General features: G+C 33.8%; 1 protein-coding gene across 50 annotated transcripts in view; it reads left to right on the top strand.

The window, feature by feature from the left end:
- The window catches only part of agbl1 (AGBL carboxypeptidase 1), a 395,646-nt gene that overhangs the window by 123,253 nt on the left and 248,950 nt on the right, over positions 1–23,443 (top strand). For all 50 annotated transcript variants that reach the window (XR_012400282.1, XR_012400287.1, XR_012400283.1 and 47 more), the window contains 2 exons: positions 11,199–11,266; positions 23,147–23,210. Coding sequence is in view for 43 of the 50 variants with exons in the window: in XM_073942875.1 (XP_073798976.1) it covers positions 11,199–11,266; positions 23,147–23,210 (132 nt within the window). In the remaining 7 variants the exon portion in view is untranslated. The remainder of the gene's footprint in view (positions 1–11,198; positions 11,267–23,146; positions 23,211–23,443) is intronic.

Consider the following 23,443-nt stretch of genomic DNA (forward strand, 5'->3'; position numbering starts at 1 on the left):
AATAGTTTCTAATAAATACTCCATTTTACAGCTGCAGCTGTTTTAGGTGAGGATATAAAAAGTCTGTACTTATTTAACTGAAATTCAGTTACAAGTCTGCAGAAAAAGGTGAATGCAAGTACACATGCTGTGCGTTCACTCTGTACAGATTACTCAGCCTTTTTTTTCAGTATCCCAGACGTCTGTTTTTGGCTCCATAAACATAAACAAAATCACCCTAACAGTAGAGGAAGGACTCGGGTTACTGCCAGCAAATCGCCTAATAAAAACAACGTACATAAGCCTTCATCAGCTGCTGACTATAAACATGCGTCTCTAAGTCCGCCATTACTGCAAAAACGGTTTGATGACGCACTGCTAATACAAATGGCATGACAGCTGTTGTCGCTCTCCTCTTTTTTTTTATGTTAAGCAGAGCACTGCTCAAATGACACCAGGTAAATGACAGTTTTACAGATGCATTCCTTAATTTATTGATGGAATGTCCCCTCATCCACCTTTTTCCTGCATCCCGTAATGCTTTGTGTGTATTAGTAACTTTTGTTAAACTATCAGTACAATCAGTAGTTTTTAATTGGTTAAAAACTGAGATAAGTGAGATGGCATTATTTTTCCCACTGGTTATCCATCAAATATTAAAGGTGACTTATTATGCAAAATTCACTTTTACAAGGGCCTTAAACACAGGTTTTTTTATTTTTATTTTTTTATGGAAACTGTGAATATAGCTTGCCTTTAATTGTAAAAAAAAAAAAAAAATCTATTGTTTGATATTCACACTTGATTAAAAACAGACACTTTGGTTGACATTCTTACTTTGCACATGCTATCAGAAGAGGGAAAGCCCTGCCCATTGGTGACAATTGCTTCCTCATTAGCATAAACAGCCATGAGTGAGAAGCAGCCATTTGCCATTGGAGATTTCACATAGTACCTGCTGAAGATAATGTCAACAACTAAGAAAATTATAAATGTGGAGTTTTAAGATGCACAAATAATCATCATAGTCTTCATAGACTGCCTTCTGAACCACTTCTTTCAGCTATTTTCATTTTTTTTACACATATAACACTACACCTGTTTTGAATCTGCCACTATGCTGACACCTAGGCATTTGTAGCTCCGCCTTCTTTTGAAAAGAGGGTTAGGATCTCAGTCTCATTTGAATTTAAAGCTATATAGTCACCAAAATGGCACAATTTGAATCTAAACCTAAAAGGGACCATTTCAAAGAGTTCTAAAAAATATTTGTGTGGTATTTTGAGTTGAAACTTCATACACGCTAAAAAAAGCGGCATAATAGGTCCCCTTCAAGTGAAATGAAGGCAGTATTATGACTTCTTGATTTATTGGCTAATTTTGATTAAATGTTATGATATCATTTGCATATTTTAGGGTCATTTTCTTATACTCTAATGAGGGGAAGGGTTAGGGGTGTGAACATGTAAAAAATCATACTTTTTCATAAGAATTAAATCCGTATAAATTTGAACAAATTAATCACTTTCCTGACGATACATAAAATAGTTACGTTTTCTCACTGAATGAACAACTCACAATCAGCATATATAGCATGAGTAAGCTCAAAACTCAAAACAAGTTTTCCGTCGACGTGTTGAATTTGACTAGACTGTAGTTTTATTTTTTTGATTTTTTTTTAGTTGTAGTTTTGCAGAGTTTTGAGTTTATTAGCTAAACATGACTTTCTTTTTAAAAAACTGTGACATTAATCAACTCACAACTGAACTGGAACCTTTTTCTTGTAATTTTAATCAATAAACTCACAAATTCTAATATATAAACTATTTGCAAAAAAAAGAGAGGAATGGAGGAAAACTAAAGTTGAATGTAAAGGATTTTTTAATTTAAATTTTGTATGCAATTTGTGTGTTTTTTGTGATTTTATTCTGTTGTATGTAATTATTCATTTCTTATGTTAGTTGAGCCAAATATAATCTTCCAATCTGGTGGTGAGGGAAACATAATAGTTCTCATAATTGCCAGAAATAAGTAAGATACAATTCATAAACATACAATTAAGTTAACATCACATTTCTGACTTTGTTCTCAGAAATGTTCTCAGTAGTAACTTCCATTAAAGTGTGAACAATCAGTGATTTATTAAAACAAAAATGGGTTTGATTCAGTGGCTTTATTCACTACACAACTCATCAGTCAAATACTCAAATGCAACTTATTAGAATTAACTAATAACTTTCAGCACTATTAATAATGACTGCGAGTTTATTAGTCACAATCTTTGAGACAGAAGTCAGTAGCATTTTCGTGCAATTTTAACATATAAAGTATTTGCGAAAAATAAAGTCAGAAACGCGAGAAGTATTGAATATGACTGTAGAGTTGTAAGTTTATTAAAATTGCAAACATCTTTGAGAAGAAAGTAAATTATAGAGAAAAAATACCTAAAATTCCAACACAATCTCACAGCAATTTGTCACTTTTGATTTAGTGGCTAATTTTTATGAAATATTACAATCTAATTCATACAATTTGGTACAATTTTCTCATCACCCAAAGACAGTTGGGTTTAGGGGCAGGGTTGGGTGCCACACCTCCTTTTTAAAATAAATTTTCGTACAACCTAACTCATACAAATTTCTACAAATTCGCCACTAAACTGACAAAACTTTAAATACTTCTGTTTTCTTGTAAGATCAGGTGAAAAATCATAGTCATTTGAGATATAAATGATGAGCGAACCTATGAACTTAGTATTACAAGTTACTACTTTGCTCCTAGAAATGCAGTTTACAGAATCAATGAATAAACATACTTAATTAAAACGCAGCTTATTAGATTTAACAAATTACCTTCAACAGAACATTCATAAACCCAAAACTTTAAACAAGACTCTAATCTGCATGTTGAACTGTAATATTGTGAGTTTATTAAAATAATATAGATAAAATAAGAGTCAGAACTGTGCATTTCGCTTGCAATCTAACTTGCAGTTATAATATACAAACTATTTGCGAAAAATAAATTCATTAATGCGCAAAAACCTATAGACGATTTCAATGTGGCCCATGAACATTTCCTGCTTGTGATGAAACTATTTTATAACTGTAACAAGTAACAATTCATTTATATCATAATGTTAAAACAGCTATCATAACATTATTTATCAATGTGTTTTTTTTTTTTTTTTTGGATTCTCAGAAGCGTTAAAAATTAAAAATGTACAACAGGAAATACGTGGGGACCATTGTTTTTGTTTACATCCCTCAAAATGGTCTGTAAACACAAATTTATTTTCACATTTCAAATACCTCTCACTCATACAGTATGGATTATTTTTGTCAAACCTGATCATTGAAAGTCATTCGATTATTTTTTTTTTTTCCATCAAAATGCCCAAAACCTCTGGTGCAACCCATAATTTGAAACCCAATAGTCCCGTACAGAACAGAGGGATAAAATGTCATTTGAAAAACGAATCCCATGCAAACAGTGTCCCGTCGAGACCAGCGTGTTCCGTGTGTGTGGTTGCAGGTTGGCAGTGTTGCATTTGTACTGGCTTTGATTTCTCTGAACAACATCTTGATCTCATCAGTTGCACCAGAACTGTCATCGCCCAGGATTCATGTCCTCCACTGACGCTCAGTGCCCTGAAACACTGGTATAAATAGCTGTGTGTTTACAGCCGGACACAATATGCTGGCTTTAGCCTGATGGGACATTCAAACCGCCTTCCACATAATTAAACAGTGCCGCTGATTGAGATAATTATAAGGTCGGAGAGATGAAGGGTGGGTGTAAATTTAAAGAGCTAATGTGACTCTTTTTTTTCTATGACCATGCTTTCATAAAGTAGCAAAAAATGAAGGTAATTGCTACCTTTTATGTTTGAAATCTGAGTTTTTCTAGCCATTTCGATGCATGCTAATAGTGTCATTTCTCATCCATTCTCATCCTATTTTAATAAAACTTAAAATTGTCACAATATAATATGTCTAGAAATGGTAGCATTAGCAATCTCAGAATAGTGCCAGTTAAAATCAGAAGTGACAAACCTGTAAACACACATTTGCAAGACATTTGCAATAATTTTGATTATAAACTTGCCGTTAACCCAGCAGGCACAAATCATAAGACGTTAATATTAGATTAAAATTAGGTCGTGGATTCAAGGTCGTGTTGGAAAGTGACCAAAATCCAACGACAAGTCAACATCTTAAACCAACGTCATAATGACATCAAATAGTGACGGTTATTCAACCAAAATTCAACGTCTGATAGATGTCATAGTGGTAACGCCCACACAATGTCAATCTGTAACATCATTAGACGTAGATTTGGTTGTTTTAGGTTGCGTTAGAAAGTGACCAAAATCTAACATCTGTCCAAGGTTTTGACACTGACGTCGACATAACGTTGGGTTTTGATGTCAACCTGATTTTCATTTCCACCCAAAATGCAACGTCCACACATCGTTACATTGTTATAATACAACCAATATTCGATATTTTTTTGAATTACAATAGGCCTGCAGTAAAAAAAATTTATGGTATGAAATTAAATGTTTGTTGAATTTTGTGATGTTTATTTTCTTTTACGTAACAGTAAAGTATTTATTTATTTATTTGTTCCTTCATTTGTTCTTTCGTTCATTTATTAGTTTGTTCATTAGTTCATTCGTTAGTTAGTTTAATGTTGTGAACACAAAAGCTATTTATTTATGTTTTTTTTAAAAAAAAGGTCATTTATTGACGCAGTCGCAATAAGAGCAGAATCGTTCATACGTAAAACGGAATGTAGTAATAGGATTTTTTTTTTTTTTTAGGAATTTTGTGATGTTTATACCTATACAAAACACAAAAGTTCTTTTATTTATTTATTTAAAAAATATTCTGGTATTCATCTAACATCAGTCCGAGGTTTGGAGCCTGACGTCAGCCTAACGTTGGGTTCTAATGTCAATCTGATTTTCATTTCCACCCAAAATGCTTTGTCCCCACGACATTGGGATACAACTTTAATCTGATGTCATGTTGACGTCCTGTGTCAGCTGGGAACATCTCATAATTCTGAATTTCTCAAAATTGACGACTTACAAAGAATTTTATTTCTGAAAAAAATGCAGTATTTCAGAATTACAAAATGATAACATAGGCTTGCAATACAATTTTATTGGTATAAAATCAAATGTTTGTTGAATTTTATTATGTTTTTTTTTCCTTTTACGTAACACCAAACTATTCATTCATTCATTTTCTTGTCGGCTTAGTCCCTTTGTTAATCCGGGGTTGCCACAGCAGAATGAACCGGCAACTTATCCAGCAAGTTTTTATGCAGCGGATGCCCTTCCAGCTGCAACCCATCTCTGGGAAAACACCAAACTGTTTATTTATTTAATTGTTCCTCTGTTCATTAGTTCATTCCTTCCTTTCTTCCTTCCTTAGTTTGTTCCTTCGTTAGTTTCTTTGTTAGTTCATTAGTTACATTTTGTGGACACAAAAGCTATTTTATTTATTTGTCTATGAAACAAATTTGGTAATTTATCGATACAATTGCAATGAGAGCAGTATCGTTCAAACATAAAACAGAATATAGTAATGGGATTTTATATATATATATATATATATATATATATATATATATATATATATATATATATATATATATATATATATATATATAGAGAGAGAGAGAGAGAGAGAGAGAGAGAGAGAGAGAGAGAGAGAAAGAGAAAGAGAGAGAGAGAAAGAGAAAGAGAGTATAGTTTTGTGATGTTTATTTCTTATACAAAACTCAAAAGTTCTTTATTTATTTAAAAATATTCTGATAATTTATCTACACAATTGCAATGGGGAAACGCACCATTGCAAAGCACCATTATATATAGTATACTAGTATATGGTATACTTAAAACTTTCTTGTACAAACAATTTATTAGTGTTGAATTTAAACAAACAAATTAAATTTAGTAATGTTTAACTTAATTTGTTTGCTTTAAATTCAGCACAAATAATTATTTACAACCACCTAACTTGAAAAAAAAAATTGTAAATCCAAGGAAATATCTTTGAGTATTTTTTTTTCTGTGGATGCGTTTTAAATAATAGTTACACTAAAAACTTAAACGGGGTCAGGGAGTGTTTAAAATTTACATGTGAAAGGGTTTAATTCTAGATTAGTTTAATGTAAATGGACCAAATAATATAATTATTTCTTCAGACTTATAAGCACTGTAAAAAAATGCTGAGCTTCACACAATTTCTTCATGTTGTCCCAACACAAATCGATCAAGTTAACTTAATATTTTAAACAAATTTAAGTGGATTCATCATAAAACAATTAGATTGTCGCAAAAATAACTTTAAAATTGTGTTGTTTCGCCTTCAAATAAGTAGTTTGAACAATTATTTTATTGTTAATGTCTTCACACACACACACACACACACACACACACACACACGCACACACACACACATAAAAAAATAAATAAAAATAATACAAATTTTTTATGTCATCAGTGTAACTAAATGACAGTTTCATCTCATTTTACTGTATGTCATATTACAAGTACTGTGGGTTTTTACTAGAGGAAATTCCACCATTTGATTTTGCAGGCAGGGACTTTCTTGGCATCAATTTCACACTGTCCTCCTGCACACTTATTTAACACGTGTAACTTTGCCAAAAACCCATCAGTCACAAGCTCAGGGAAATATAAGAATGCCTTGGCTCGCTTTTCCAAAGCATCAGCGTTTTGTTGTTGCATGATCACATGCTGAATATGCCAATTCATGCAGTAGCATAACTGTAAGAGCGCGACAGTGGTGTAAAGACACAAAAAGACACAAACCACTTTTTGTTTTGTTTGTTTGGATGTTATAAATCAGGCAACATTGAATAGGTTTCTATATCAGTCTTTCCCAACCCAGTTCCTAAAGGCACACCAACAGTACACATTTTCAACCTCTTCCTATTCTAACACACCTAAATCAACTCAACAGAAAATTAGAAGAGACTCCAAAATCTGAAATGAATAGGTCAGATAAGGGGGACATCCAAAATATGTACTGCTGCTGTGCCTCCAGGAACAGGGTTGGGAAACACTGTTCTATATGATAAAGCTCAATTAGCGTCATGCATTCGCATATGTTTTTGTGTTAGCTATCGATAAATCAAACAGTTATTTGGACATTCATGTGTGTTTGCATGTTTGTGTATTTATTCCATCTTAAATCAGCACTTCGTCATTTGCCGATGACACTAGTGGCACCACATGTGGAAAATTATGACTGTAACATAACTCTAACACAAGCAACTGTATACCGCAATCATAACCGTGTCTCTATAGAGAAACGTAATGACTTCAACCTACTGTATATGCTGAAGCAAGCTGCAGGTATTGGTTTTCTCTCATTATTTTATTCTAGTTGTGTGTGCAACTCAAGTTTATTGCTGTTTTTTCATAGCTCAGGAGACTTGAGTTCTCAGGTATTGCTTCATCTAAAAGTCAGTGTGTTTTTCTTAAGATTTCTTCGGAGAAATGAAAATGGAAAACAAAAGCGAGCTTTGTTTGACATACATGTAGAGTAATTGTGGAAGGCATCACCCTGATAACTTGTTCTTAAGAGAAATGTTTGGTCTCGTACTGTATCGCAGTGTAATACAAGCTGAGATTGTGAGATTTGAAAGTTTAAAGTAGTCATATGTCACTTGGTGAGAAGTAATTATGAAAAATGGATTTTGAATTGAGAGATGAAGTTGAGAATTGAAACTGGCAAACTGAAACTGTTGTGGTTTGAAACAGGCAAATCATGAAAAAAAAGTTCTTTATGGTTGTAAGAAATACTGTTGCAGCAGTTATGAGAGCGTTCTGTCGTGTGATCAACTGCTAAATTCAAATCTGCTTTCCACAATGACTGCTAATCATGAATTTAAGTTATAAATCCTGTTTTCTAACTAATATTTGTGTTTATTTTATGTTTCAGGCATTTAAATACACTTGCAAAACATTACTTATGGGTTGTAAAGTACTTACCTGATATCATTGGAGATGACAATTGTAGTTGTTTTTTAAATATACTGTTTTAGGTTTAACAATGTAAAACAAACATTTTAGGTTATTAAAATGTTTACTATAATCTTCTCCTATTTAAAGAGCCACTTACTTTCATGTATTGTGGCAGAAATTGATAAATTAACATGTTGTAAATCCAGCAGCACAAATTTCTCCACAGCAGCATAAACCAAATTTGCGGTCACACGGTTGAGCGTGCAAAATTATGTCAGTCGGCACTGGGAAAAGGGTTTAAAAGAAGATGTTTTTAATTGAGAGATGAAGTTGAGAATTGAAACTGACAAACTGAAAACGTTGAGGATTGAAAGAGGATTGTTTGTGGTTGTGGGATATACATTTAGTGTTGCAAGAAATACTGTCTCAGCAGTTATTAGAGTTTTCAGTGCTTTGAATGATCTGCTGCTAAATTCAAATCTGCTTTCCCACAATGAAACTGTTGCACTGCAGCACTTAATCATAAAGTTAAGTCTCAAATCCCAATTTATCAGTGTTTTTAAACTTTATTTTATGTTACAGACATTTAAATATGCAATTACTAGCAAAACAATACTTATGATTTATAAAGTTCATATCTGACATTTTTCAACTCCTTGGAATTATAAGGTTCTATCTGCAATCTGAATGACTTTAAGATATTGAGCTTTAAAGTTTTTGCATTCCATATAGACAACAGTATGTGTGTAACATTTGTTTTTAAATAAAAAGTCTTAAAATGAAAAACTTAGATAAAAAAACATCAAATAATGTAAAAAAGTTATCATTTAATAAGAAAATGTCAATTACTCAATTTTAACACATATCAGATAGAACCTTATTCTGAGGTGACGATTTGGAGATGACAATTATAATTATTTTTAAACAATCTTTAGGTTAAACAATGTAAAACAAACATTTTAACCAATGTTTTGGTTACTAGAATGTTTAGTCTTCTCTAAGTTAAACAGCAACTTACTTGAATGTATTGTGGGAAAAGTTGATGAATTAACATGTTGTGAATCCAGCAGCACTAATCTCTCCACTGCAGAGCAGACTAAAGCCACGGTCACATTAGAGTTTGGCCATGCAAAATTATGCCATACGGTGCAAAAGGAACTGGATAAAAGAAGATGATTAGACATCAATAAAGCAAGCGCTTGCTCCATATTTTCAATTTCTGTACAGAGAGGTCACATTTTGATCTTCTATTGGTCTCATGCAATCACATGATGCGATTTCGCAGGTCAGAGTTCACAAAGCTCAAACTTTGGAATGTAAAGACATGCAAAACTTGTTGCATGAGCTTGCATTTCCAGTCTTGCAGTCTTGCATTTATTATTTGCATGTGTATGAATGGAAGTCAATGGGGCGAAAGTGCAGTGTGATCATGGCTTAACATGGCGGCATCATAGTTCAAATAATGTTATCGTTATTAAGCTAATTAAATGATAAAATACACATTTTACGCATATTTGAGAATCAGAATATCTGAAATTTCCAACGCAATCTTACAGAAATTCGTAACTTTTAGATTTAGTGGTTAATTTGTATTAATTCGTACAATGTAATTCGTACAATTTACTACGATTTGCCCATTACCCAATAACGATTGGGTTTAGGGGCGGGGTTGGGTGCCACGCCTCCTTTTTAAAATCTTACATTTTAGTATGACTCAACTCGTACAAATTAGCCACTAAACTGACAAAACGCAAAATATTTACGTTTCCTCGTGAGATCAGGCTGGATATTTCACAATATAGTTAGGACATCAGATTTGCAGAAAAGGGTATAATTTCACAATAAATAGCCTTTTCCTCCTTTACTAGCGGGAGCTCTCGAGAACTACCTCATCTAATACCCCTTACATACTCATCGACCAGACAGAAGCCCTGGGCTCAATTATCTCCGAGCATAGGGTTCTCCCCTGTAACAGCATGCCAAACCTGCTATTAGCGTCAAGCAATATCAAAGTAGAGGGCAGGGTCGCCAAAGGACCTCGAGCCAGAAATTGAACTCGGGTCACCGTGAGCACCATGGTGCTATATGTTGGCGCACTTAACCACTAGGCTATTGACGCCGACTGAGTGTGCACTCTTAAAAAGAAACAAAAAACTATATAATTGCATATACTGCAGAGCGGCTCGTTTGCAAAAAGAAAACAGCAAATTGGCCATAGTGTATGAGTGTGTGTGTGTGTGTGTGATTGTGAGAGTGTATGGGTGTTTCTCAACCCTGGGTTGCGGCTGAAAGGGCATAAAACATATGCCAGAATAGCTGGCTGTTCATTCCACTGTGGCGACCCCTGATAAAAAAGGGACTAAGCTGAAGGAAAATGAATGAATAAAAGCCACATATGTGGAAAACAGGTTTTTTATTTTTTTTAAATTATATATTTTTTTATATTTTAAACCAAAGCAAATATGCCAGTTCCTGAAAATTGTAAAGCATTCGGAATAGTTGAAGCGATTGGTTGTACTTTAGTTTAAACAGCCACACAGATACAATCGATTATTTCTAAAATCAGTTCCAAAGGTCAAACATTTCCCCTTAATTCCCCACTTCTTCAAATATTTCTCATTCATCAGTCACTTTGAATAAAATCATCCACATAAACATACATTTTCACTGCAGGAGCCCTATTTTGAGTTCGCCAAAACAAATATGGCACATTTATTTGTTTCCCATGGCATCAGATGCCCCATTATGCCAACCAAAACACAGCTGTGCATGGGCATCCCAAACTAATCACGTTCATTTGCTCCGTCGGGATTCATTTCAAGGATAGATCGTCTTTTTAAAGTCAGCGCCAGGCAAGCATTTAAGCCCTGACTATATTAACTCCCATCCGCACACACACACACTCTCTTCCTTAACACACACACACTGGGAGAAGATTCCTCAGCCTCTTGATATCCCTCCAGCCCGTGTCCTCTCTCCTGTGAAATGCCCAGCTTGGTTTAATCCCTGTGTCTCGTCAGGCCCTTTTAATAGGATCCTCATCTCAATGTCCGCACACAACTGGAGCAGCCCGCGGGTTTATCTGAGGCAGATATAGAGTTTCAGGCGACAAGCTGAACCCCTCTCGGCTTTTACTGTACCAGTGTGTGTTGCTGAAGCCGCATCACGCTAAAAAAACTCTCGTTTCTCCTTCCTCTTTCCGTTTCTCCAGCCCGATCCAGGCCCGTCATGGCAGCGCCGAGCTCCAGCGGACTCGAAGTTCTACTCGGGACATTGCAGGTAAGAGAACATTGTTTCGCCAATGCGTTCATGGGGATTGTACATGTAGGAATGGCCCGCAGATGCAGGCAAGCACGCAGGACACTTTCCATGTGCTGAGTGAGAATGATAAATGACATGGTCACTCGCTGCCATAAAAAGGAGCCTGCTGTTTAACGTAAACATGCTTCAACCCCCTTGAGAGGCCAGTTTCAAAATGTTTGTTAATGCGAGAGATGAAGCGCAAGTATTGATGATATTCTAGCTGTAGCTGTGAATTATTTGGTGGTATCATTTTGAATGCTTTTATGAAATTGTGTCTTTTTTTCAGTGGAAACATTGATTGATTGATTGATTGATTGATTGATTGATTGATTGATTCACTTGATTAATCCGAGAGGGAAATTAAATTGTCCAAGCGTCTAACAACGTCACATAAAATACAGTTTTAAATATACCATAATTGGACAGTTAACCCATTTAAGCTCCCCAACTGTATTTGCCGAAGTTTATAGTTGACATTTTCCTTTTATAATGAATTTTCTATATGTTGTCCATGGCTAATTTCTCAATGACATGTGAGCAAACAAACAAATAAAATATTTCAAGAAAGAAAAAAGGAAATGAATTCAACTTTCTACCTCTAATTCCAGGATAAATCCTCCCCAATTAAGGTAATTTTCATGTTAATAATTTTTTTTGTTTACAAATATATATCAACATATTCATGAAGGTCTCTATAGATTCATCCAAACACAACAAAACGTTCAAGAGATCTATAGTTTTGTGTATAGTTTGTCAAATGTTCAAGAAGCTATTATAGATGACGGTGGGCAAATACCAAGTACATAAATAATGGCGAATTAGGAAATAATGTGTTAATACAGTTGAAGTCAGAATTATTAGCCCCCTTGTTTATTTTTTCCCCCAATTTCTGTATAACGGAGAGATTTTTTTCAACACATTTCTAAACATAATAGTTTTAATAACTTTTTTCTAATAACTGATTTATTTTATCTTTGCCATGATGACAATACATAATATTTTACTAGATATTTTTCAAGACACCTTAATTAGGTTAATTAGGTTAACTAGGCAGGTTAGTTTGGCAAGTTATTGTATAACGATGGTTTGTTCTGTAGACTATCGAAAGGGGCTTATAGTTTTAACCTTAAAATAAAAAGAGCTGCTTTTATTCTAGCTGAAATAAAACAATTAAGACTTTCTCCAGAGGAAAAAAAAAATGTGATCAGACATAGGATAAACTTTATTTGTCCCTGAGAGGAAATTTTTCTTGGGCAAAAAAGGTGCTACAACATTGCTCTAAACAGACAGTAAAAATATATAAAACAAAACAATTAAGAACAAACAGTTAAGAACATACTTTGTTTACAGAATAAGACCGAATATAAGTATAAATATATAAAACACAGAAACCAGTCAAGTGCTAACGTACTACAGGAACAGTGTTATTGGTAGAGTTCAACAGTTTTATCGAGGTAGAGATAAGTCTATTAGTTGTACACAATGGCATTCTCAGTCTTTTTCCTTATGGCAACAGCTGATATTCACTGAAAAGGGGATGTTTAGAATCAGCGCTAATACGTATTGCTCTTCTCATAGTCGCCTGTTCATATAGAGTCTGTATGGGCTTGTATTGTTTTATTCCTATAATTTTCATGGTTGTTTTTTGCATATGAACCAATTTATTTTTCAACTGAACTGACAGGTTTCCAAACATTCTGTGAAAATGTTTGCTTTCATAATAACCCATTTAAAAACAACCCTTTTTTAGCTAATATCCTTACTTTAAAGTAGACTTTTTTTATACACAATTTAATAGACAGCAAAACCTTCAGAGTAAAATTATCTTCTCTTACTGGTCACAAAGATTTAAATAAGCACAGAGAAAATGAACTCCTATTAAAAACCAGAATCACTGAAGAAAAACACACAACTACAACACAATTCAGTCACTACTTTAAACCCTGCTGTCCACACAGACATGGGTATTGACTAAATTGCTGTTTCTCTACATGGTTTGGCTGTTCGTCCACACACAAATAAAGTGTCAGGTCACTGAAACCCAAAATATTGAAATAACTATTATCTTTTTTATTTATCTTTTTGACACACAATTGTCTGTTGAGGGAAACTAGTGTGTTTCATCACTGTAAGACAAATTGATTTGTTCTTTGTGTTTTCATTCATGAAACAATATGATAGATAATTTCTGGGGGGTTCATATTAGTTGGTTTTAAAATTTTAAACATGATATATGTGTTTACAAATATTAATTGATCTGTTGAAAGCAGATATTTTTAATATTAGTTATTTTAATGTGGGATGCTGAATGTTCTCATCCTATTCAATTTTTACATTGAATGTATTTGAATGAATTTGTTGTCGCATATTCAAATGATTTTCTAGAAAAAGAAGAAAAATAAAACTGGAGAAAATATATGCAAAAGATGTTCACATAGGACGCTACTAACAAGGATATATGCATAAAATCTATTTAAAAAAATTGTGCACAAATGGGTTAAGATTAGTTTAAATAATTATAACAACAACAACTACAAAGAAATCCTTTAACAGGATTTGTCAATTGATCAATTGTTAATGGGTCATCATGAAAAAACAATTATAATGTGCTCAGTGTTCTGTCAAGAACATAATTTTTTACAAAAGCATGGGTAAAAATATTTCTCAAAGCGTTTTTGTGTTCTTTTATTGTTTCTCTAGACCAGAGATTCATAAAGTTTTGCTTGTCAGGGGTACTCTGTTGAATTAAAGAAGTTACCTCATGAAAAGGTATTAATATTTGGATATTTTAAAATATTTTAATCTTTTAACGTGTGTTAAGAAAGTTTATATAGGGGTACATGTGGACACATGGCTTTATTAATACTATTAATCATTGTTTGAAAATTATTAATGCTTTTGTAAAAATATTGTTGACATGCCTGCAATACTGTATGAGTATGAATTGTTGTTGTTACGATTATTATTTATGTATAGGGCTACACATATTTATGGATTATTGTTTTACTTGTTTCTTTCAAAAATATTACATGATTTGTGATTGTAAAATATGTAGGGTTGCACACATATGTATATGTATGTATGCATTTATTTATGTATTTAACTCCACAAGTTATGATACTAGCATTTTTGTGTTTTCAGTTCTTCAATTTTAATTGTTTTGACTTGTTATTGACCAAAAAAGAAAAAAAAATTAAATAAAATATTCTGACTTATGATTGATGAAATGCTTTTTGGTTTTGTTGTTTTATATTTGTTGTATAAAATAAATTTGTTGTGTTAAGATATTTGATTTTATATACATATGCAGGGCTGCTGCATCTATAGGTATATTATTATTATTATTATTATTATTATTATTATTATTATATACATAATAAAATTATATATATATATATATGTATATATATATATATATATATATATATATATATATATAAACTATATATATATATATATATATATATATATATATATAAAAACTATATATATATATATATATATATATATATATATATATATATATATATATATATATATATATATATATATATATATAGAGATAGAGAGAGAGAGAGAGAGAGAGAGAGAGAGAGAGAGAGAGAGAAAGAGAGAGAGAGAGATATTGCATGCTGTTTTGCATATCTGCTTGGTTGTTGATTTGTTGCACTCACAGAATGTCTCGCATAAATCCCAAAGGTTCATTTAAATCACATTTTTGCACATCATATGGTGACTGATTTCATATTAGGGGTTTGTAAATATGAGTTGATATTGTCAGCGATCTGAGATTTGATGTGATCACAGGATGCCAAATCTCCTATAATTTTCCACCTTTTGCATTAAAATCACACTCAGAAGGCTAATAATTTTTATGTTTAATTGAGATTGAAAGCCTTAATATGATATTTATCCCTTTTAATGAGATGGGTAACACTGTAATAACTGCACACTGTATGCAATAACTCTAAATTAATAAACATAGTAAGCAGTTTATAAATATAGCTATTGTATTCTATAAGGACATATAATGTGCTTAAGGATTGTATTTTCAGACTTGCTTAATGATTTTTTTTCTTGCTAAATTAAGTACTTTATTTTTTACAAACTAGTTATTTAAGAGTAGTTGCAGGTTTTAAGATCATTCAGAATGAGTGAGTAAATGCAAATTAAATAAAACTTTTCAAACGAACATTTATGCACCTTATTTGTAAGGCGTATAGTAATAGTTACTCTATATGTTAGTAAATGTTTTTATTAACACATTTCTACATGAATTTTTATGAACTGAGGATGATTTATGCTTTGTAAATCCCTTATAAATGAAAATCAAAGACTCAGTTATATTCTAAACAGGAAAAATAAAACGAATGACAATGATTCAGAAGAAATAATATTCATTTCAAGATACAAAAATGAAACGGTATGAATGCTGCTAGATTTACAACATGTTATTTCAGCGACTTCTCTCAGAATGAAAGTAAGTGGCTGTTTAGCTGGAAGAAGAATGGAGTAAAACATTTTAAACGCTGTGTATCAAGTGTAAATAAAAATCTGCTTATGTTTTAAAAATGTATTATTATTGCAATCTCAATAGGAATCAGTGTGTATTTTAAGAACTAAACATGTTATATTTGCCATAGTAATTATATATTTTAAAGGTCTGAAATTAGTTTGAAAATGCTGAGAGATTGGGATTTATCACAAGCTCTGTTTCAAATTACATCAACTGAAAAATAACTCTTATCTAAACGTATCTAAAAGAGAAATGACTGTGCAGTTTAAACATTGCTGAATTACAGTAACAGAGTTATTATTTGTTTACGCACAACAGATTTGATAAAACAACACCAATATAATAAATTAACAATATAACAATATGATAAACCATTCCTTTAGTTATTTAGTCTTGTTACCTAAAAGTGTAGAGACTCAAAAATATAATTTGATAAGATAAATGTAGTTAATCTCTTCAGAAGAAAAAAACATGTATAATTTAAACGGTAATTATTTTAAAACATTCAATAAAGTGTTTGATAAAGAAAATGAATTGACACAGATCTTAAATAGTTCTGTATCATTGTAATAGAGACACATTTAATATGTTATTTGTTATATTAATATTAGACACTTTTACTTATTTCTGATCGCAAATGAGGTCATATGGATGATTTGACTTCTTTATAAGAACGTGAACTGACAAGGGTGGCTAGTAATACGCTCACGATTAGGCACAGTCAGCGTGTCCCTTCCTCTAGCCATGACCAGCATCAAACGGAGCAAATATGGTACAAATTCACTGTCCTTGACATGAAGCTGTTGGTGCCTGAAATGGGATTCCCGCTAATTCAAATTGAGACTGACACAGACGCTCGGGGTGCCATATTGAGGCGGTTTTATATTCTTACCCTGCTTTTTCCTTTCTGAGTTTTTTATAGTGCTTTTAACACCACACTGAGAAACAACAGGTCTTGCCTTTTGTGTCTAAAAAATTATTTGAACACGTGTCAGAATAACTTTTGAAGCAAGAAAACCTGTCAGTTTTGTCAGTTTTTAATTTAATTTAAATTAATTTAATTTAATTTAATTTAATTTAATTTAATTTAATTTAATTTAATTTAATTTAAAATAATTTAATTTTATGTATTAATTCATTCAGTCATTTTCTTTTCAGCTTAGTTGCTTTATTAATCAGGGGTCGCCACAGCGGAATGAACCGCCAACTTATCCAGAATATGTTTTATGCAGTGGATGCCCTTCCAGCTGCAACTTATCACTGGCAAACATCTATACACACTCACTCACACTCATACACATACAGACAATTTAGCGTACCCAATTCACCTGTACCGTGTGTCTTTGGACTTGTGGGGGAAACCGGAGCACCCAAAGGAAACCCACGTGAACACGGGGAGAACATGCAAAAACTCCACACAGAAATGCCAACTGACCCAGCCGAGGCTGGAACCAGCGACCTTCTTGCTGTGAGGGGAACATGCTATCCACTGCGCCGCCGTGCAGCCCTTATTTATTTATTTATTTACATTTTATTTAATTTATTTCATTTGATTAATAAATTAATAAATTAATTTATTTAATTAAAGTTTTATTTCATAAAAAAAAAAACTGCTTTTATTCTAGCCGAACTAAAAGAAATAAGACTTTCGCCAGAAAAAAATAAACTATCAGACATACTTTCGAAAGAACGACAACTGAATATAGCTTCAACTGTACACACACACACACACACACACACACACACACACATATATATATGCAAAATACACTTTGAAGTTTTTGTGTCCATATATTTAAATTACAATACATATTTTAGGATTTTTTAAAATAGTTTTTTCACATTTATTGATCAGAATAAAACTCAACTTTAATCATAAATGCATTCCGAAGGTTTTTACAAAAGTATATGTACATACATACTTTAAGTTACTTTATTATATAGATGTTAAGTTTTTTTTTTTTTGTTTGGGTTTTTTACAAAAAAAAAAACTAAAATATTTATTTACTTGTTCAAAAGAAATTGTCTGTTTGCAGCATTTACTGAATATTGAGTGATAAAAAATTCCAAAAATGGTCTCTATAAAAACATTTGACTCTAATATGTAAAAACTGATATAAGAATTTTAATCCAGTCATTTTTTGTGCTAAAACAGTATACAAATAAGTGCATGAAATAATATTACATTTAAATAGTAAAATGAATCATTTTAGAAAACCTGCAATACATAAAGTTTTGCGTATAGTGTTATCAATGTTATCTGATAAATATTTATTTTTAGAAGTTAATATTTACTTATAGGCGGTTCATTCCACTGCTGTGACCCCTGATTAAATAAAAGGACAAAGCAGAAAAGAAAGTGAATGAATATTCACTTATAGAAGTAGTATACTTTACATATACAACTATATATTGATGCATATGTCAAGTATATGTATATTTCAAGCATATGTGTCTGAATATACAAGTCTAAAAGGTAGCCTGCATAATAAGGAACGTTCATCTTTTACTCCACCTTCCTCTTCCTCCATACCTGTTCCTTTTCTCTGTTGAACACAAAAGAAGATATTTTGAAGAATGTTGTAAACTGGTTTGCTACTATGGATGTCAATGGCTGCTGGATTCCAACATTCTATCTTCAATATCCCTTTAATACATATCTTGCTCTATACACAATTGTTTGGACACACAAAAATAAAAAGCTAACAAAGCTAGCTCTCCGCTTAAACAGGAAATTTAGTGTTAAAAGTTAAATTCGAAAAAAATATATTCCACATTTAAGCAGTTCCTGAGTACATCAGCACACACACTCCCAGTTGACAGGTGGGATACGCTTTTTGATTGTAGTCTGGCATACAGTAGGTGATGCCAGACCAAAATAGATGTAATGATTCATAATTTCATATATCGCTGGGTTATTCTGTTAAAAGATTGTTGGGCCAATAATGTTGTAATGACGTGCCAGCTGGCTCTGTATGCTAGTCCTGCTCATTAATGTTGAGTAATTAACATGCTTGTGTGGAATTATCCCAGACGGCGGTGACAGGGCCATCGATTTCCAAGAAAGAGCTCACGCTATTTTTCTACTCTTGCAAAAGTTCATCCTCAGTGAATTGTAGTTTCTTCATTAAAAGCGGTCACCTTTGGGGCAGGAATTAATGGGGGGTTATGAAGCGAAAATGCCACAATGTGACAAAAAAGGTCCCCGAAATAAAATTTTGGGGGGGCTGAAATGTCTTTGTAATTAATTAATTTGTTCTTTATCAGTGACATTTGATATTTCATTAGAGATTTCAGTTATATACTGCATAAAAACATTGATTTAATGATTTGGCATAAACGTGTTTTCTATTAAAAAGACCCCTAAAAAGTCAAAATCATAAAGCAAGTAACAATTCACCCAAAAATCATTATGTATAATATTAATACTCTCTTTGGAAGACTTTTATATACTAAAAGAAAACAATGATAGATTACCAAAGGGATTACTTTGAATTTTTAAGCCATCAATGGTTTCATTTATGTGTTAATGTAAACTTTTGGGCAATTATTGCAACTGTCAAGTTATTTACTTCATACTCACCGGCCACTTTATTAGTTACATGTGTCCAACTGCTCGTTAACTCAACTTTCTTATAAGCCGATCACATGACAGCAGATCAATGCATTTAGGCATGTAGACATGGTCAAGACGATCTGCTGCAGTTCAAACCGAGCATCAGAATAGAGAAGAAAGGGGATTTAAATGACTGAACGTGGCATGTTTGTCGGTGCCAGATGGGCTGGGATTTTCACGCACAAATATCTCTAAGGTTTACAGAAAATAGTTCGAAATGAGAATATTTCCAGTGAGCGGCTTTTCTGTGGGTGCAGAGGCCTTGTTGATGCCAGAGCGCAGAGGAGAATGGCCAGACTGGCTCAAGCTGATAGAAAGGCGACAGTAACTCAAATAACCACTCGTTACAACCGAGGTCTGCAGAAGAGCATCTCTGAACTCACAACACATTCAACATTGAGGCAGATGGGCTACAGCAGCAGCAGAAAACCACACCTGGTGCCACTCCTGTAAGCTAAGAACAGGAAACTGAGGCTACAATTTGCACAGGTTACTGAAATTTGACAATAGAAGATTACCAGACAATATAGAAAATCTAAAAAAATCTAGAAAATATGATCAAATCACCTCATTTTTTTTTCTATTGCTTCTTACCTATAAAGCTTAAATAATCTAGCTCCTGTTTATCTAACCAACCTTCTGTCTCGCTACAATCCAACCCGGGATACAATCCAACCCTTTAGGATTTCAAAACTTAGGGCTTCTGGTAGTACCTAGAATAGCAAAGTTGAGTAAAGGAGGTCGAGCCTTCTCATTTATGGCTCCTAAACTCTGGAATAGCCTTCCTGATAATGTTCGAGGCTCAGACACACTCTCCCAATTCAAAACTAGATTAAAGACCTATCTTTTTAGTAAAGCTTACACTCAGTGCATCACTTAGCTGTATGATACATGAATGTGCTCCACACAGGTTTTTGCATCTCGTTTATATACACTGTGAACAGCAGCTATGCTATTTATTGTCTTTATTCTCTTTTTCCACCTGGGGATACTCGTCCCGAGGACCTCAGACTATGCAGCGTCACTGATTTGATCCAAGACCAGCGACGAGATAATCCCAAGGTTTCCATATCCTGAGCAGCTGCTGTGGTGGTCATGGAGGAGTGGAGAGCATGAGACTGATTCCTGTGATGCTCCAGGGACAGACGAGTCTTCGCTGAGGTTCAGCTTCCAGCCTCCGCCGCTGAGACTGCAGCTCAGCACAAGTTGTTTGGCCAGCAGAGAAATGGAAATGGTCGTGCCCAACTGGGTCTGGTTTCATTTGAGGTTTTTTCTTCACTTTCACCAATTGGTGAAGAAGTTTTTTTCCTCTTGTTGCTATCGCCACTAGCTTGCATGATTCAGGATCTGTAGAGCTACGTATCGATGAATTTGCTCTTCAGTGTTTGGACTCTCAGTAATGATTATTGAACCACACTGAACTGAGCTAAACTGAACTAAACTGAAACTCTGAAAATTGAACTGACACTGTTTCAATTTACTACGATCTTTTATGTGAAGCTGCTTTGACACAATCTACACTGTAAAAGCGCTATACAAATAAAGGTGAATTGAAAGATTGGAAAAATGTTGCCTGGTCTGATGAGTCTCGAATTCTGCTGCGACATTTGGATGGTAGCGTCAGAATTCATAATCAACAACATGAAAGCAGGGATCCATCCTGCTTTATATCAGTGGTTCAGGCTGGCGGTGGTGGTGTAATGGTGTGGGGGGATATTTTCTTGGCACCCATTAGTATAAATTGAGCATCATGTCAATGCCACAGCCTACCTGAGTATTGTTGCTGACCATATCTACCCCATTATAACCACAGTGTACCCATATTTTGATGGCTACTTCAAGCAGGATGTCGCATCATGTCATAAAATACGAATCATCTCAGACTGTTTTCTTGAACCTGACAATGAGTTCACTGTACTCAAGTGGCCTCCACATTCACCATATCTCAATCCAATAGAGCACCTTTGGGATGTGGTGTAACGGGAGATTTGCCTGTTGAGATGCTGATGTGATGCTGTCATGTCAATATGCACCAAAATCTCTAAGGAATTTTTGAGTACCTTGTTGAATCTATGCCACGAAGGATTAAGGCAGTTCTAATGGGAACCCTGCTCTAGCTGTACCTATTAAAGTGGCCGGAGTATACCCAAGATTTAAAGGGATTGTTCACCCCAAAATTTAAATTCTTCACTTGGTCGATACCTATTTGAGTTTTTTTTTCTTCTTTTGAACACAAGCGAAGATATTTTGAGCAATGCTGTTCGCTGAGACCATTGACTTAAATGTTAATGTAAATTTATTAGCAATTATTGCAACTGTCAAATTATCTAACGTATATCCGAGATTAAAAGGGATAGTTCACCCAATAAAAAAGAAAATTCCCTACTTGTTCAAAACCTATTTGAGTTTCTTTCTTTCTTTTTTTTTTGAACTCATTGACTTCCATAGGAATATTTTGGTCCCACTTTATATTAAGTGGCCTTAACTAATATGTACTTACACAGGAATTAATATGTAATTTCATCTGTAATTAACTTTTGTAATTACATTTGTAAATACATTGTTGACCATCCCTTACACCTTAACCCACCCTTAAACCTACCCATACCACCAAACCTGTTCATAACCCAACCTCTATCCCAACTCAAAAGCACCACAAGTGTCCTCAAATACATCATAAACACAGTAAGTACATTGTATTTATTTTTTTGATGCAAGTACATAGTAGTTAAGGACACTTAATATAAAGTGGGACCAATATTTTTCCCCTGCTATGGATGTTGATGTGTACCAACGAGGGTAAGTAAATGCGGTCGGTTTCAATTTTTTGTGAACTACCCCTTTAAAAGCCTTTTCATTTATCAACCTGCAGAAAAAGACTTTCAGTCTGTAAAGACCTTTGAAATAACTTCCTTTGGAACACTAGTATAGCACTTCAATGCATTTTCAAAACGTGTTCTGAACTACCTTAGCTGTAGGGTTCCCTGAATATAATTGCCCACCTTAAAACTTTGACCAATCAGAATCAAGCATAATACAAGTATAATATTAAAATAACCCTCCAGAATGTCTCTATTAATAAAGTTCCAAACAATACATCTCCATACCCGCAAAAACGAGCCCCATTGACATCTAAAGTATGCCTGCCCGGCTAATGCTGGTCTCTATTGTCCGTTCACTAATGAGGATAAGAGTGACGACTCCCTGACAGGACGGATCTCTTTGCAGTGCAGTTGGCTAATAGTATTCAATGGCTACTGTCAGAAAGAAAGGCCAGCGGGGTAGGACAATGTGCTATTCTCTCTCTCTCTCTCTCTCTCTCTCTCTCTCTCTCTTTCGTTCTCTGTCAATTTTGCCCTGTAATGAGAGCCGAAGCTTGAATCCCCAGCTGTGGAGTTCCTTCTCTGAGGATTACGGCCCCCGACCGCTAACCCGTCAACTGCTGCTGCTTTTAACCAGGGGGGCTCCAGGTCCCTGCCTGGTTCGAGTCCCATAGTGTTCTGAAAACCCCCCACATAACGCTAGAAGATTTCGCTGTGCCAGCCAGGAGACACTCAACACTTCGTATATAACAATAGTGATGTCATGTGTGAATACTTTTATAGGAGTTGTTTAGATTGTTCCTGGTCATTGAGCCAAACTGTGTGTCTAGGCTATAGGTGTTTATACTGAGGCTTGATTCAGCTTAAGAAATCTTTTATTGTTGTTGTTGTTCTTTTTCCAGAATGCTGGAGACATGGAGAGCATGCTAAACATCCTCAATGTCTTGGATGAGCTGCTGTCGGCAGGTGAGATACCCTTTTCTTAGAGCCAGCCTGTTGGTTTGTTTTTTTTTCTGTCGCATCTCTGCATTGATTTGCAAGTGTGCTGACATTTTTTAGTTTCTTCAACCGTGAGAAAGGAATCACTTTGTGTGTCTAAAAAAGAATGTAAATAAAAAAAAAAACAGCTTCATAAAAATAAATGTCATATATTAGGGTTCTTTAAATGTGGGCACTGAAATTAAATGATGTCCTTGTGT

The sequence above is a fragment of the Danio rerio genome, chromosome 25 (genome assembly GCF_049306965.1).
Source record: "Danio rerio strain Tuebingen ecotype United States chromosome 25, GRCz12tu, whole genome shotgun sequence".
Taxonomy (NCBI): Eukaryota; Metazoa; Chordata; class Actinopteri; order Cypriniformes; family Danionidae; genus Danio; species Danio rerio.